This window comes from Sceloporus occidentalis, unplaced genomic scaffold (genome assembly GCF_023333645.1).
Source record: "Sceloporus occidentalis isolate IW3139 unplaced genomic scaffold, rSceOcc1.0.p SCAF_2, whole genome shotgun sequence".
In the NCBI taxonomy this organism is placed as follows: domain Eukaryota; kingdom Metazoa; phylum Chordata; class Lepidosauria; order Squamata; family Phrynosomatidae; genus Sceloporus; species Sceloporus occidentalis.
Window position 1 is genome coordinate 122431787 of NW_028316982.1, and position 13778 is coordinate 122445564.

The 13778-nt window shown below is 41.2% G+C and overlaps 1 protein-coding gene across 1 annotated transcript in view; it reads right to left on the reverse strand.

Annotated features, from left to right (window-relative positions):
• Positions 1 to 2235: 2235 nt before the first annotated feature.
• Positions 2236 to 13778, reverse strand: part of ZSWIM8 (zinc finger SWIM-type containing 8) — a 76337-nt gene continuing 64794 nt past the window's right edge. Inside the window, exons 22-26 of the mRNA XM_089510789.1 lie at positions 13434 to 13602; positions 10542 to 10715; positions 6896 to 7015; positions 4417 to 4595; positions 2236 to 3249 (exon numbers count right to left, since the gene is read on the reverse strand). Coding sequence (XP_089366915.1) covers positions 3046 to 3249; positions 4417 to 4595; positions 6896 to 7015; positions 10542 to 10715; positions 13434 to 13602 — 846 coding nt within the window. The 3' untranslated portion in view covers positions 2236 to 3045. The remainder of the gene's footprint in view (positions 3250 to 4416; positions 4596 to 6895; positions 7016 to 10541; positions 10716 to 13433; positions 13603 to 13778) is intronic.

Consider the following 13778-nt stretch of genomic DNA (forward strand, 5'->3'; position numbering starts at 1 on the left):
CTGTTTCGCCATAATCAGTTCTGATGGCATCCTCTTGTCCTGAGTACAGTTACACATCAGGACAATCAAATGTACTGGCACTCCCATTTCTTTTAAAGCATTCCATAGCTTTTTGTAATCTGTGCAGTCAAATATTTTGCTGTAGTCAATAAAACACATGTAGATTTTCTTCTGGAATTCTCTGGTGCATGCCATTATATATCTTATGTTTCCAGTGTGGTCTCTAGTGCCTCTTCCTTTCCTGAATCCAGCTTGCACCTCTGGGATTTCTTGCTATGATAGGATTCTTTGCTGCAGAATTTTGAGCATGACTTCTCTTGCATAGAAAATCAGTGCAGTGGTCTTGTAGTTACTGCAGTCTTTTGTGTCTCCCTTTTAATGGATACGAATGTATATTGATTGCTTTCAGTTTGTGAGCCACGGTTCTGTTTTCCATATTTGTTGGCATATCCTAGTTAGAACTGTACATGATTCTTTCTCTGTGAATTGTAGCACTTCTATTGGTATGCCATCTGTTCCTGGCGATTTATTCTTCCCAATTGTTTTGACTAGGGCTTTCACTTCACGTTCCAAAATTTGGGGGTTAATCTTGGCAAATTTCTTCTTCCCATGTGTCATTCATCATTTCACATTTTTATATAACTTCTCCACATTGTTTCCATCAATTTTTTTAATGTCATTGTGGTCATGTATTACGTACTTCTGATTGTGCAGCACTCCTACCCTTGGTTTAAATTTCTCCCTGAATTCACATCTGCATTAAGAATGCAGAACAGTCAAAAAGGCACCAATATGTTGAGATAGTTTGTTTACAGATCACTTGGTGGAAAATAGCATTAAACTGACATATAGGATCACAAACAAGAGAAACCCAATGGAAGCACAGAACACAAACTAGCTGTTCAATTGTGTGCATGCATATAAGCCCAAATTTCAGGATCTTAGTACACAGAGTGCTAAGACCTGTATGAGCCGCTATATGTTCCACCGAACAGGATTCCTATTAGATTTTACATGGGAGCAGAAAAACACCAATACTAGGCTAGTTAGGAGCTCCAAAACAGGTAAATGGGCAACAAATTTTTAAATGAGATCCAATGTAAGTGTGAATTGAAACATGAGGGTTTTCTCTGCTCCTGGATCCCCAAACTTCAAACATATACTTACAGGAATTAACTGGAAATTACTAAGACAGAGCATGATGAACAATTAAAACTATTACCTCTATAACAAATGTGAGAAAATAAATATTAAGAGAATCTTTGTTTTAAAAAGATATTAGAAACCTTAGGATGCAGCCACATATCAAATACTGAGTACAGAATGGCCCTCAGAGCCACGAAAAGCAAAGATTATCAAGGCATCAAATTCCCTCCTTAGATATGAGCAATGGCAAGAACACTTGGGTGTTTTTTAGAAAAGAGATTGATAAAGTCTGGATGGTGCAGAGAAAGCAGACCGGTTTTCTATCAAAGCAATGAGCAGAAACAGATAGTAGTCAGTACTTCCCACAATACGTTAGTTTTCACAATCAAGTTAGCTGATTTTACAGGGAAAGGATAAGTGTATCCATGATCACTAAATGGATCCTCCACACATAAAACCCATGTGAAGACCAGTTGAGAGACAGAAGCAGGTGAGATCTGTTGCAGACTTCCTGGAAGCATGATGCTTAGCCCCTTGATCAGATTGAACAGATGTTCACCACTCAGCCTGCCTCAGTTCAGATTAACCTACACTCCTCCCTCCCCATTTGCAGCTTTAACTATTGTGGATTTGATTATTCACAAATGTTATTAATATGTTCTCTCTAGGGATCTCTAGGTCCTCCAGCACAACTCTTTGGTTTTAACCAAAAGTCACCCTGAAGGACCTAGAGAGAACACTCCACTAGGCATTTGTAGCTCCTCCAGTGCAATTCTGTGTCTAATGTCTGGCAGATGTTGACCACTGAGTTGCACTGGAGGACCTAGAGATTCCTAGAGAGATATTCTCTCAGGTAAAAACATAGTGGTTTCCCCCCCACACACACACATTCATGGGGGCCTATGCCCCTAACCCTAGCAAATGTGGAGGGACAAGTGTAGTAGTAAACTCCATCTTCACTCATTTTACCATGCAAGTGCAGACCAGCTATTCAAGAACAACATTACACCTACTACTCCAAGGCACTTTTGGTTTTGTGTTTTACCATTCCCTCAGGGTTTAACACAAGTATAGAGAAAGGAGTCAGTCTAAGAAAATGAGTGTTTTAATCAGGAAACAAATAAGGATTAAGAAATTGATTACAAGAGAGCCAACAACCCAGCCAAAGTAAAATGACTGTACAACTTGGAACCACCATGGTTAGGCCATCCTCTGAAGACTGATGACAGAATTCTTGGGGGCCAAAGTCTAAGAAGTAAAGAAATTGCAGCAGCCAGCTCAATTACTGTCCTGGAGCCAAAATGTCCAGACGTTGCCTTCGATCATCCAAACAAACCGGCAGTACTGGCTGAGGGAGCACTTCCAACTTCAGCCTGAGCTCCTCTGAGCAATTGCTGCGGGAAGGAATGATGGTGGCGGAGTCCATGTGCAAAAAGCAAACTCTGCCTCTCCTGCCCGTATGATGAGTGAAAGTTTTTAGAACCCTATAGAAAGTTGTATACATATTTATAAATGCCAAAATAAATATTTTAAAGAGACAGGCTCCACTATATCTCCTAACATGCGTGTATGCACACGCATAGCTACAGCTCTTTCATAAAAATGCTTTCATACAGAAGGGGTATTGAAAAGCACTGACCAAGGATCAGCCAACTAATTGCCCCTGTACTCACTCACTCTCTCTCGCTCATACACACAATACACATGAGTTTTCTTCACTCTACCTTCAGGAAAGGAGAGAACAAGGAAGTGGAGCACAGCCACAATTTCATGGAGGAGGAATGTCATGGTATAAATACATCAAATCAGTGGTTTCCAACAGTTAAAAAAAGATCCCATGAGGAAGGATGTCATAAAGAGAGCTCTAGCTAAGGAGAACAGGGACTGCATCCCAGGTCGTCATGGTGAGAAGGTGGCCATTTCCAGAGAGACCCTTTGCCACAGATCCTTAGTCTGCTTGCTACGTTTCAGGTTCTGGAGGATGTCATTAAACTGCATCATGCCCATAGGAGTCAGGCAGAAGGCGCTTCTGGCGCTGCGAATGGCATTCACAAAGTCGTCATAATCTGCTGGAGTGAGATGAATCAGCCGGTGGTGGATGTACTAAAGGAAAGCAAAGGGACATGGGGCTGAAAATTTCCAAAGTTAAACTACATTCCTAAACTACCTCTGATCAGTATCTTCTTTCTTGCACAGGGGAAAAAAGAATTCTGGTGGGCATAAGGATTCCCTAGATCAAGACTGAACAACTCTCGCAGGGTTGGGGGCTAAATTTTCACACCTAGCACCTACCATGGGCCAGATAAGGCCTGACAGTGGCAAAAATAAATAGGGTAAAATGAAACCAATAGGGGGGAAATGAAGCAAGAAGTGAGGCCAAAGGCCCCTTCTTAGTTTGACTGAAGGGACGGGCTTGTGTCTGTTTCTCAACTTGATTAAAGGACACGACACATTTGAACTCGAGTTTTGTGGAGGCTGTTAAGACTACAAAACCCAAAAGGCCTGGCTATACGGAACATAAAATTTTTGCTTTTTTCATTCCGACATGTAACAATTTCAACTGTCTTCTTGTGCTAGTTGAATGCAGATTAGAGGCTTGCAGGAGATGATAATTCCACTTTGAGCTTTATTTTTCCCCCAGCCAAGATATAAGTGGGGTCTGCAAACAAGACCCAGGGTACCAAATGCAGCTGCTAAGCCACACTTTGTCTCTCCCTGCTCTAGATAGTCAAATATAAGTAACACTACTTTCAATACTTTTGTTGTTATCTTAACCAGCATCATATGAAGTAAGCTGGGGAGGGGAAGAACGAGTATGTCCTGGCCTACAATTACCCAATGCCAAATGAGGATTTGAACCTGGATCTGTCATTTACACTTCACCAGGAAGAAGTTACCAGCAGACTAGGAAACCCATGACAAACAGCCAAACAAGATAAACTTTGATGGAAAGGGAGGTAATAAAAGATCTCCTAGGACAATAACGCACCACTAAAAAGAAAAATCCCCATTTCCTGGTTCAATCCTTTCCATAAAACAGGGAAGAATTGCATTGTCAGGTTACCTTTAAGAAGAAGAGAAAGTTGATATGCGGGACTGGCTTAATTGCTTTGATTTAATCAGGATCCACAGTAGACCAACAGGTCTGATAGCATGGTCATCAGCTTTACACTGGTCAGGCAATAAGAGTCAACTATTTAGGCATAGCAGGAAGCATTCTTGAAAGGTACATGCCTGCTTGCTCAGTTGGGAAGAAAGGGCCATGTGTACCTGTATGTAGGCCTGCTGGCACCTCTGTACCAACTGGTGGAAGGCTGGTGTGCGCAGGTGGTTGTGGACATGTGCAGGATTGAGCCTCTGCAGAGATTCCATGATGATCTCTTGCAGCACAAAAGGGCTCAAGACTCCTTTGGCTGCTCCAACACAGAACTGATGCACATAGTTGACACCTGCAGAAAAAGAAAGATGGTTACAATGGGATGGAGATAATCAGTGGAAGCAGGCTGGAAAAGAAAAGAACAGTCTTCTCTTCCTCAGCAAAGGGCAGAGCACAACTGTGGTGAAGTGCATGTCAGACAAAAAAAAAAGAGTCTGCCACCCTCACAAGCAAATAAAAACAAGGTGGGGAAAAGGCAGCCAATATAAAAGGACACGACACATTTGAACTCGAGTTTTGTGGAGGCTGATAAGGCTACAGAACCCAAAAGGCCTGGCTAAACGGAACATAATTTTCTGCTTATTTCATTCCGACATGTAACAATTTCAACTGTCTTCTTGTGCCAGACGAATGCAAAAGTCTCGGTATAATTTTCAAGCATTATTTGTACTTGAGGTAAGTTCATGAAAACCTAATTGTGCCAAAAGTATTTTTGTACAGAATACAATGTCTTTTACACAAAGTTACTGGTTAACATATAAAAATACTGTCTTTTGCACAGGAAACATGCCTCCCAATCATGAACACGTTTTCTGTACAGGTGTCCTCCATGCTTCCACACATCACTTCTCGAAGACCTGTAGTTTCAGCTATTCTAAATTACTACCAAGTACCACATATTACAACCAGTACCCAGGCCATACATAGAATTAATGGGTTCTAGTTGCGTATATTTTAAAAGGGTCAAAAGAATGGTTTGGTGGCTGAATCTAGTAAACTTCTGTCCTGAGCTCAGACTGAATTAAAAGAAGATTGTGTTGCACAACATTTTGCAACCATACACTGTTTCCCCCACCACTGGCCACCATCTTTTTAATTCAGTTTGTGTACTGTATGGGACAACACAGCAAGACGTGCAAACATCTCCTGGTTTTCCTCCTCTGATGCTGGGGAGGACAGTGTAGAAGGGTATTTGCTGCACCTGGAAATGCTCAGGAAACTTTGAAAAAGCTTTAAAGGAGCAACCAGAGCATCCTGGCTTGCTCTGCTGAGTGTGCAGAAGGGGAGGAAAAGGGAGAAAGCAAGGTGCAAAATAGGCATCGTATGTGATTTGTTCCCCATAGTATGCTAACATGTTTGTTCGCCCATAATAAAGAGATTATGGGTGTGGAGTGACTGAAGAGGTGAAGGGCATAAACTCTCAAGGGCTTCTCCCACTCCACACCGCTCTCCAGATGATGAGCATCCAAACTTGGCAACACATTTGCTCACTGAATACATGTTGTTTTGAGCAAGAAGTGCCTGGAATGCAGCAGGAAAGCCCACCCATTCACCTACCTCAGTCTGGCATGGGGGAGGCAGAGGAGAAGTAAAGGTGGGAGTTGCAGCAACCTTCTTTGGAGGTTTTTAAACAGAGGCTGGATGGCCATCTGTTGGGGGTGCTTTGACTGTGTGTTCCTGCATGGCAGGAGGATAGACTGGATCACCCTTGTGGTCTCTTCCAACTCTATGATTCTATGATTCTACAGCAAGCGAAGAAAAGGTGGAAGAGGTGGCAAGCGTGTACACCCTCCCACAAACAATCTTTTCCTCTCACTTCATTTTCCAGAGCGACCGGGAACAAATGTGTTCATGTACAGCATCTATTCCACACACCCCTTTCTTCCTCACACTGCTTTTCTTCCTTCTTTTTCTCCCCTTCCATGCAGTCCTCAGCAAAACAAACCAGATCACACCAATTATTCCTTTAAAGATGCTTCCAAACTGTACCAAGCTCTTGTCACTGCATACAGATGTCACCTGCTTATTCAACAGGTTAAGGACCAGTGCACTGATGGTTCTGCATTTTGATCATTTCTGCTTTTTGACAGTGACCTGGTCCCTGTCGAATAAGCAGGGGACTCCTATAAAGAAAAACCACATGTATTTTTGTCCAAATTAATTTCCCTGTAATCTCTAGAATCTCATGGCTGTTCCGTCTCAGCAGGGTGTCTCAAATAACATGACACCCATTCTATACTGCAGATGGAAATATTCATGAGTATCCTTCACAACTAACTACTGGCAATCCTGTCTAGAGCTTCTGAAATAACATCTCAGAAACCAATTTTGAGAATCACAGTGGGAAGGCAATGTTGTTGCCAAGTACTTATAGAGAAACATTCAGTTATATGTCAGAAGAATCAAGATTTTAAACGGAAACTTTTCAAAAAAGCATCCAGGAATGTGATCTGTCAATTTCGATCCAGGGAACTAGTGGCACTACTGAGGGTAATTGAATTAAGAAACTTGGTTAGATTAGATCAGAAAAACTTGGTAGAGTTTTCTGCCTTGGAATGAACAGACCTTTACTCTTCCTGACTCAGAATTTACCTAATTTGGCAGCTAATCCCAAGAGCCATTTCACATCTTCCGTGTATGGTGGGCTGCGTGAGAAGTTGTTAGGGTGGTCATTGTGAGCTCTGCGGCCAAGCATCTCCAGTGCCAACATCCCTGCAAGGAAGAACAAATTCAAACATTTTCAGCCAAACTGAGTTTAAGACCCACAAGAATAAAGGACCAGCACCAACTCACTCTCATTAAATTTGCAAATGATTTAGATTGGAGAAACAGCAAATTCCATCTAATTTTTTTGCCACTTTTCAAACATTAACAATGTTTTGAACTCACATGCATTATGATTTGAGAGAGGAAAAGAAGCTTGTAGAATAATTTGGAACAGAGGAATTTTGAGTGGGGAAAACAGTAAGCCACACGCATCTCTTCTGCTGCAAAATGCCCCCTCCAAAAAACAAACAAACTTTCCTTTTATTTAAAAAAGCTAACAAGACATCATCTCAAGTTCATGGAAAGTTTCAAAGCTCAGCCTGGTTCTTTGTTTTGTGCTCTCTTAAACAGGATTCTGAAGGCAAGAGCATTTTGAATATCCGAACACAGTGGTTAGTCCGATTACACACCAATTAGGAAGGTACTTAGACAGATGAGATTCTCCGTGTGTTACAGCCCTGTTCAGACATTGCTCACCACACTCTTCAACAAGAAGCAATGGAGTGCCCTGCCTCCTCAGACACAGCTTTCCTCACATGAAAGGCAGTGCATTTGCAGAAGAGGCACGTGTTCGTGGGGAGGCTCTCCATGCAAGACCAATGTCTAATTTTCCAAGGGTCATTGATCCACATGAACAAGAATTTCTTTAGGCATATCACTTTCCATGTGAGGAAAGCGATGGAAAAGAGGACTCCTGCAAAAAGGGAGGACTCCTGCTACTATGTTAAAGAAAGGATGATTAGTATTTGAACAGGGCTTTGGAGAATTGCAGATGCCCAAATTCTACCTGTAATTAATAAACACAGCCAATGTACTCAAAACGTCATGTCAGAAGTTCAGCAGCAAACTGAGGCCAAAGAAGAATGGGTCATTCTGTGAGCAGGGTAATTCACAATGATTCTTAATATCTGAAAGCCTAACAAGCCAGCATTACCCACCAGCAAGATCTTTCTCCATCCCAATATCCCCCAAGACCAATCCATGAGGCACTGGAATTATGACATGTCAGCCAAAACACACAGCTATGTGATTTTCCTCAAAGCATAAGTCAGGTTTGCCCCATAAAATGTTTGCCGCACCCATCTGGGAAATGTATGCCAGAAACTGGCAACAGGGTTCTCACTGTAAGTAAATCTTGAAAAAAGTGAGAGATAGAATTGTATCTAGGGAATACAAAACTTGTCACCTCTCTCATTCACCACCATTCTATTTTGTCCAGTCCCAGTTTCTATTGAAGAAGACATGTACAGATGGTACAAGGAAAAATGGTTAAGGAAAAATATTCACCAGTTAAGGGAGAGGCAACATGCTTTGTTTTTGATCTCTCACTTCGTAATTGTATTAGGCTCTAGAATAAACATTCTGTTCCATGTAAATACGCAGTGGTACCTCAATTTTTCAGTAATTGTATCAATTATATTAAATAGCTGTAAATGGTGATGGAGAAGGAAGTATGTTTTAGTGGTTGCTGTACCTTTAGACCTGTACTTACCTTTTCTTTTTCTTTTTTTGAAAGAGAGCTAACAAGATCATTGAAATTTATCCAACTGTGGACATCAGGATCCATACCTTTGTTGTCTAAAACAGAGTACAGTGGGCCCTTGGTATCCACTGGGACTAGGTTCCAGGACCCTCCATGGATACCAAATTCAGTGGGCGCTCAAGTCCCATTATGTGTAGTGGTGTAGTAAAATGATGTCCTTTATATAAAATGGTAAAATCAAGGCTTGCTTTTTGGAATTTTAAAAATATACATTTTCAAGCCATGAAATGGTTGAAAATCCGTGGATAGAGAGGGCTAACTGTATATTTTGTTTGGCCAGTGAACCAAAAAGAACAAAGTGGAAGCTTTCTTAGAGCTCAACACACAGATGGGATTATACTATATCCATTCTCAGGACATGGATCTCACTGACAAACCTGAAGGATCTGAAACCTGAAGGATCATCAATAATTTCTTTTTATCTGCTATCCCTAGCCTGATTACTTAACACCACAGCTTCTTATATCAACAGTAGCATAGGCTAAATATTGTCTTGTGGTAAGGTGGGAGAACACATCAGCTTCCATGCATCTAGTAACAGTCTTGAGCAAGCTACTGGTTGTATCACCTGATCAAAGTCTGGTTTCCCAATAATCAAGAATCCCTTTAAGATGGTAGCTCAGCCACTGTAACCTGGCATGACATGTTCTTTACAAAAATGAGAATCTGTTACTAGTGAAGAGAAACTAATTTTCAGCAAAAGATTGCACAAGACTCTGAAAGTTTCCCAATTTTACATCATTTGCACAAAGGGCTTGTTCTGCATTGACTCAAGATATAATGGAAAACCAAAGACTCTGGTACTCCCCATCGCTGGGCCGTTAGGGTCACAAGAGAAATGCCCTTAGTATAAGGGACAGACTTATTCAAGAAACCAAAAATAAATTCAAGCATCCTTAAGGCCAACGTGGCTGAAGAAGTTCCTAAATGTGCAGCAACTATAGTTGCCTAAGCCCACCAATGCCAAGCCATATCATTATATAACCAGATTCCAGAGCATTAGTCACAGGAAAATGGAAAATCTTCATACCTTTGACTTCTATTTTACTGTTTTACTCAGTGCTACCTGCTCTAAAACAGAGCTGCCTGCTCTTAAGTAGTTTTTTATATTTCTAATACAACTTACAAATGCCCTGAAACGTCAAGGTTTGGTGTTGGACATCTTCCCTTCTTAGTTCAAAAATTAGCCCAAACCTGGCTACTGCTTCTATTATTATTATTATTATTATTATTATTAACCTTTATTTATAGAGCGCTGTAAATTTCTTTTCTGGAGAAAAGGCTAATAAGGCTAATAAGTTAGGAAGTCTTGCCAATTCTTGCCAGAGGAAAGAAACACAGTTACAAGCATATCTCAGTTGACACAGTGAAGCTCCTTGCCCTCTGAGCCCACCTTCCTCCTTTTTCTCTGTATAGCTGGAAGTTTATTTTAGCAACATTGGCATTAGGAAAGTGATGGACAGTTGGAGAAACACAGGCTTTGGTGCTGGGCTGCAGCAACATGTCTGCAGTAAACAATGCAATAAAGCTTGAGCTGATCCTATTGTTGCTGTCTCTGCCTGCATACAACAGGCAAGGGAAACAGCTTCTGTCTTCTGACTCCATTACTGAACATGCATGAAAACAAAACACAGGAGCTGTTATTCTTCCAGTACTGCAAACACAGTCTTCTTCTGTGGACTATTGCTGCCTTCATAATACTTGAAAGACCAATACACTCACTAATACATTCCACTCTCACTTCTCATTTACTACCCCAAAAGATCCATTTATTAGGTTCCTTGTAGCCATACACTTTTGTCTAAACCAAGCAATCTAAGATCATGTCAGAACTCAGATGATCCTAGCACAGAACTGGATCAAAATACCATAGACTACCCCTGAATGCCAGCTGAAAAAAATGCTAGACTCACACTTAAGCGTCCTTACCAACTCGGTAGGCAGAGTGGAGGTAGTGCAACCCTTGCGGACTGACGGGCTGACTGTGTTGCTCATCCTCAGAAGGAAAGCCCCCAGTAACAAGGGAATTGGGCTGAGAAGACAGGCTTGTCAAGGTAGTCCCTTGAATTGCTGGGAAAGTAGACCCTGCATGGACACTTCCAACTGGAGAGAACAAATGACAGCATAAAGGGAAAGAAAGATCATTAACATCCAACAACAACAACAGGACCTCAACTATATTCTGCTCCAATATTTATCAGTCCAATATTTATCAGTGGGCTTAATATAAATTCTGGTAGAAATAGAAAATAGCGAAGCACCCTCAATACGTTCTACATAAAAACACAACATATAGGTTCCTTTTTTGTCCTAGGAAACCAAACTGTGAAGCCAAAAAATTTGCAGAGATCCATGTGGCAATCCGTACTTTAAAAAAAGTGGGGTGGAGTGTAAGGAATTGAAACTATAACAGAAGAAAAACAGAAACAAAGAGAAGGCGCTTTGGTGGCATGGTTGAGAAATAGGATTTTCAAAAACCATACTTTCTCCCCTTTCTTCTTAAGCTGAAAACATGGAGGGGGTCAAGTGGGGAGTACATTTGTGGATGGCATTTTTCAACATCTTTATGGTAAGGCATTTAGTGCAGGCATTTAGTTCACATTTAAATGGTAATTTGATATGTACTCAAATTTTCCACACTAATGTATATGTAAACCTTTTTTTTAGTTTATTAACTATTAAAAAATGCATTAATCTTTTCCTACCAACCTCTGCACTCCTGCCTTATACATACTGTGCTGTTCTTGTTATGTTTATTTATACCCCATGTTTTCTTTAAAACTGGAACTCAGTATCTACACTTACAATATGAAAAATATCACTTTGAGACATGTTTAGATATAGCAAGTAGTATAGAAATTTGCAGTGGGGGCAGGCAGAGGGAGATATGGGAATCAAAATGTAGCACTTAGGATCAGAAAACCTGAGTCATGACTGAAAGCTACAGACTGTCACACAGCCACAGTAAGTGCTCAAGTCAATGGAGAACAGAATGGTTATGAAACAACGGCCTGTTACAGACTGCCAAAATAAAGCTGCTTGGGGTCTCTTTGGAGGTATGCTGTTTAAATGATGCATGCAGCCTAAGAATCCGGAAGCTGCACCAAAGCTGCACTCCAGTGCTTAGGAATGGAGTGTGGCTTTGGCGTGACCTCCGGACTCTTAGGACCCATGCATCATTTAAATAGCATACCTCCAAAGAGACCCGAAGCAGCTTTATTTTGGCAGTCTGTAACAGGCCAACAAGACATGACAGTGACTAGGATCAGTACTGATCAAAAAGAGAGTTTGTTGGTACAGGGGACCCTTGGTATCCACTGGGATTTGGTTCCAGGAACCTCAGTGGATAACAACATCCATGAAGGCTCATGTCCAACTAAATGGTGTAGTAAAATACGTGTCCCTTCTATAAAATGGAAGAACAAAGTTTGCTTTTGGGGATTTACAATTTATTTTCTTTAATACTTACAATCCATGGATAAAGAATCCATAGATATAGCGGGCTGACTATATAAGTTCTGAAGAAACCAGAATGAATAGCACAGGTTGAAAATAAGACATTTTGCGAAAGTCCTCAGGATTAATCAAAGTTCCATCCAAATTTCATATATAACCAGTTTCTTTAGGTCAGAGCTAAGATAGTGGTCACCTTCCCAGACTGTTCTCAATGTCACAAAGACATTTTGGAATATCACAATCACACTGAAAGTGGCCTTGAGGCCTTGACAGTGTTATCTGGCTATTTTCGAGGAAAAGACAGGATAAATGCCCCAGCAAAGCACTGAAAGAAAAAAGGTCCCTGTTGGTTCCCTGATATACTATACTCCTTACACTGGGGGGGGGGGGGGGGGGGAGCTCATGTTTATCAGTGGTAGGGACTTTTCATCTGCTCTGTTAATGCTTTTTGAAGATGACACACACACACCCCCATGACTATTGAGATGACGGTTGATTTATCTTTTAAATTATATCTAGCTGAAATAAACCAGCAAGGCAGTTCCATAAACACAGAAAAAGCCCTTCCAAAAATTGCACCATCTGCTCAGGTAAAAGGGAGTCCTCAAGGATGCTGTTCATTTATAGTCCTCAGAAAACACCCAAAGGCTCCATAGAATATGCAGAAAGATCATTTTCCCTTTCTGAGAGGCATGTGTGCTAGTTCTCCACCTGCAGCTCTAGAAACAGGTATCAATAACACAGCAGCGGCAGGTGCTACTGTATATACAGGCCCCCACACCCTCATCACTAAAATGAAAATAAAAATCAGTTACTCTCCTCATAGAGAAGTAGACTGCTTATAAAAGAAACGCTAGACTCCAGCTGCAACCATTATCATTATCGCAGGATGCCTTTGGGCTTCATGGGCACAGAGGCATTAGAAGAAGATGTCTTCAGTTTTGTATATTAAAAAAAATTAGAGGTATGGAGAGGGGGATTAACTGTCATCTTTCTGTAAAGGGTGCACTGATGGCATAGAGAACTGCACATTCAAAGTAGTATGTCTGTGCTTTGAGGGATCTAATGATCACTTCTGGCTCATACTTAGGGTCTTGGGCAAGCTGGTAAGCTTCATGAAAAGCAAGTGTTCGTTTTCTAGCCTTGGAATAAATGAAAGCTTTATGACCCCATGACTGAAGACTCCCTTAAGGCAAACATATAGAAGCTTAGGCTAGTACGTACACCTGTTGTTTCATAGCAATATAAAGGTATATCTCTCCCATTGCCATAGTAGGCAATTATGATGGGTACAGAAACAGCCAGAAAATATCAACACCACTGTATTTTCTGCCAGCATATCTTCACATGGCAAAACATACTCACTTGCTACATTGGAAGACAGTGACAGCCCTGTCTCAGCATGGTACGGATGAACAGCAATCTGCGTCATGGATGGGACAGGCACGCCTGGAAATGACACTGCTGTAGCTGCCAAAGATGGGGTTGTTACCGAGTAAGGGTACTGTGCTCCAATGAATGCTGGGTGGACACCCTGCAAAGGAAGAGGACAGGGAAGATGCCTCAAAGCAGCCCATCTGAAAATCATAACTGGATTCCGATCACACAATTTCATTCCTGAAAGTCATAAACCCATCACATATTTGGGGAGAATATTTTTTAAAAAATACTTCAAGAAGGGAAAAAAGCATGAAAAGAGACCAAGAGCCA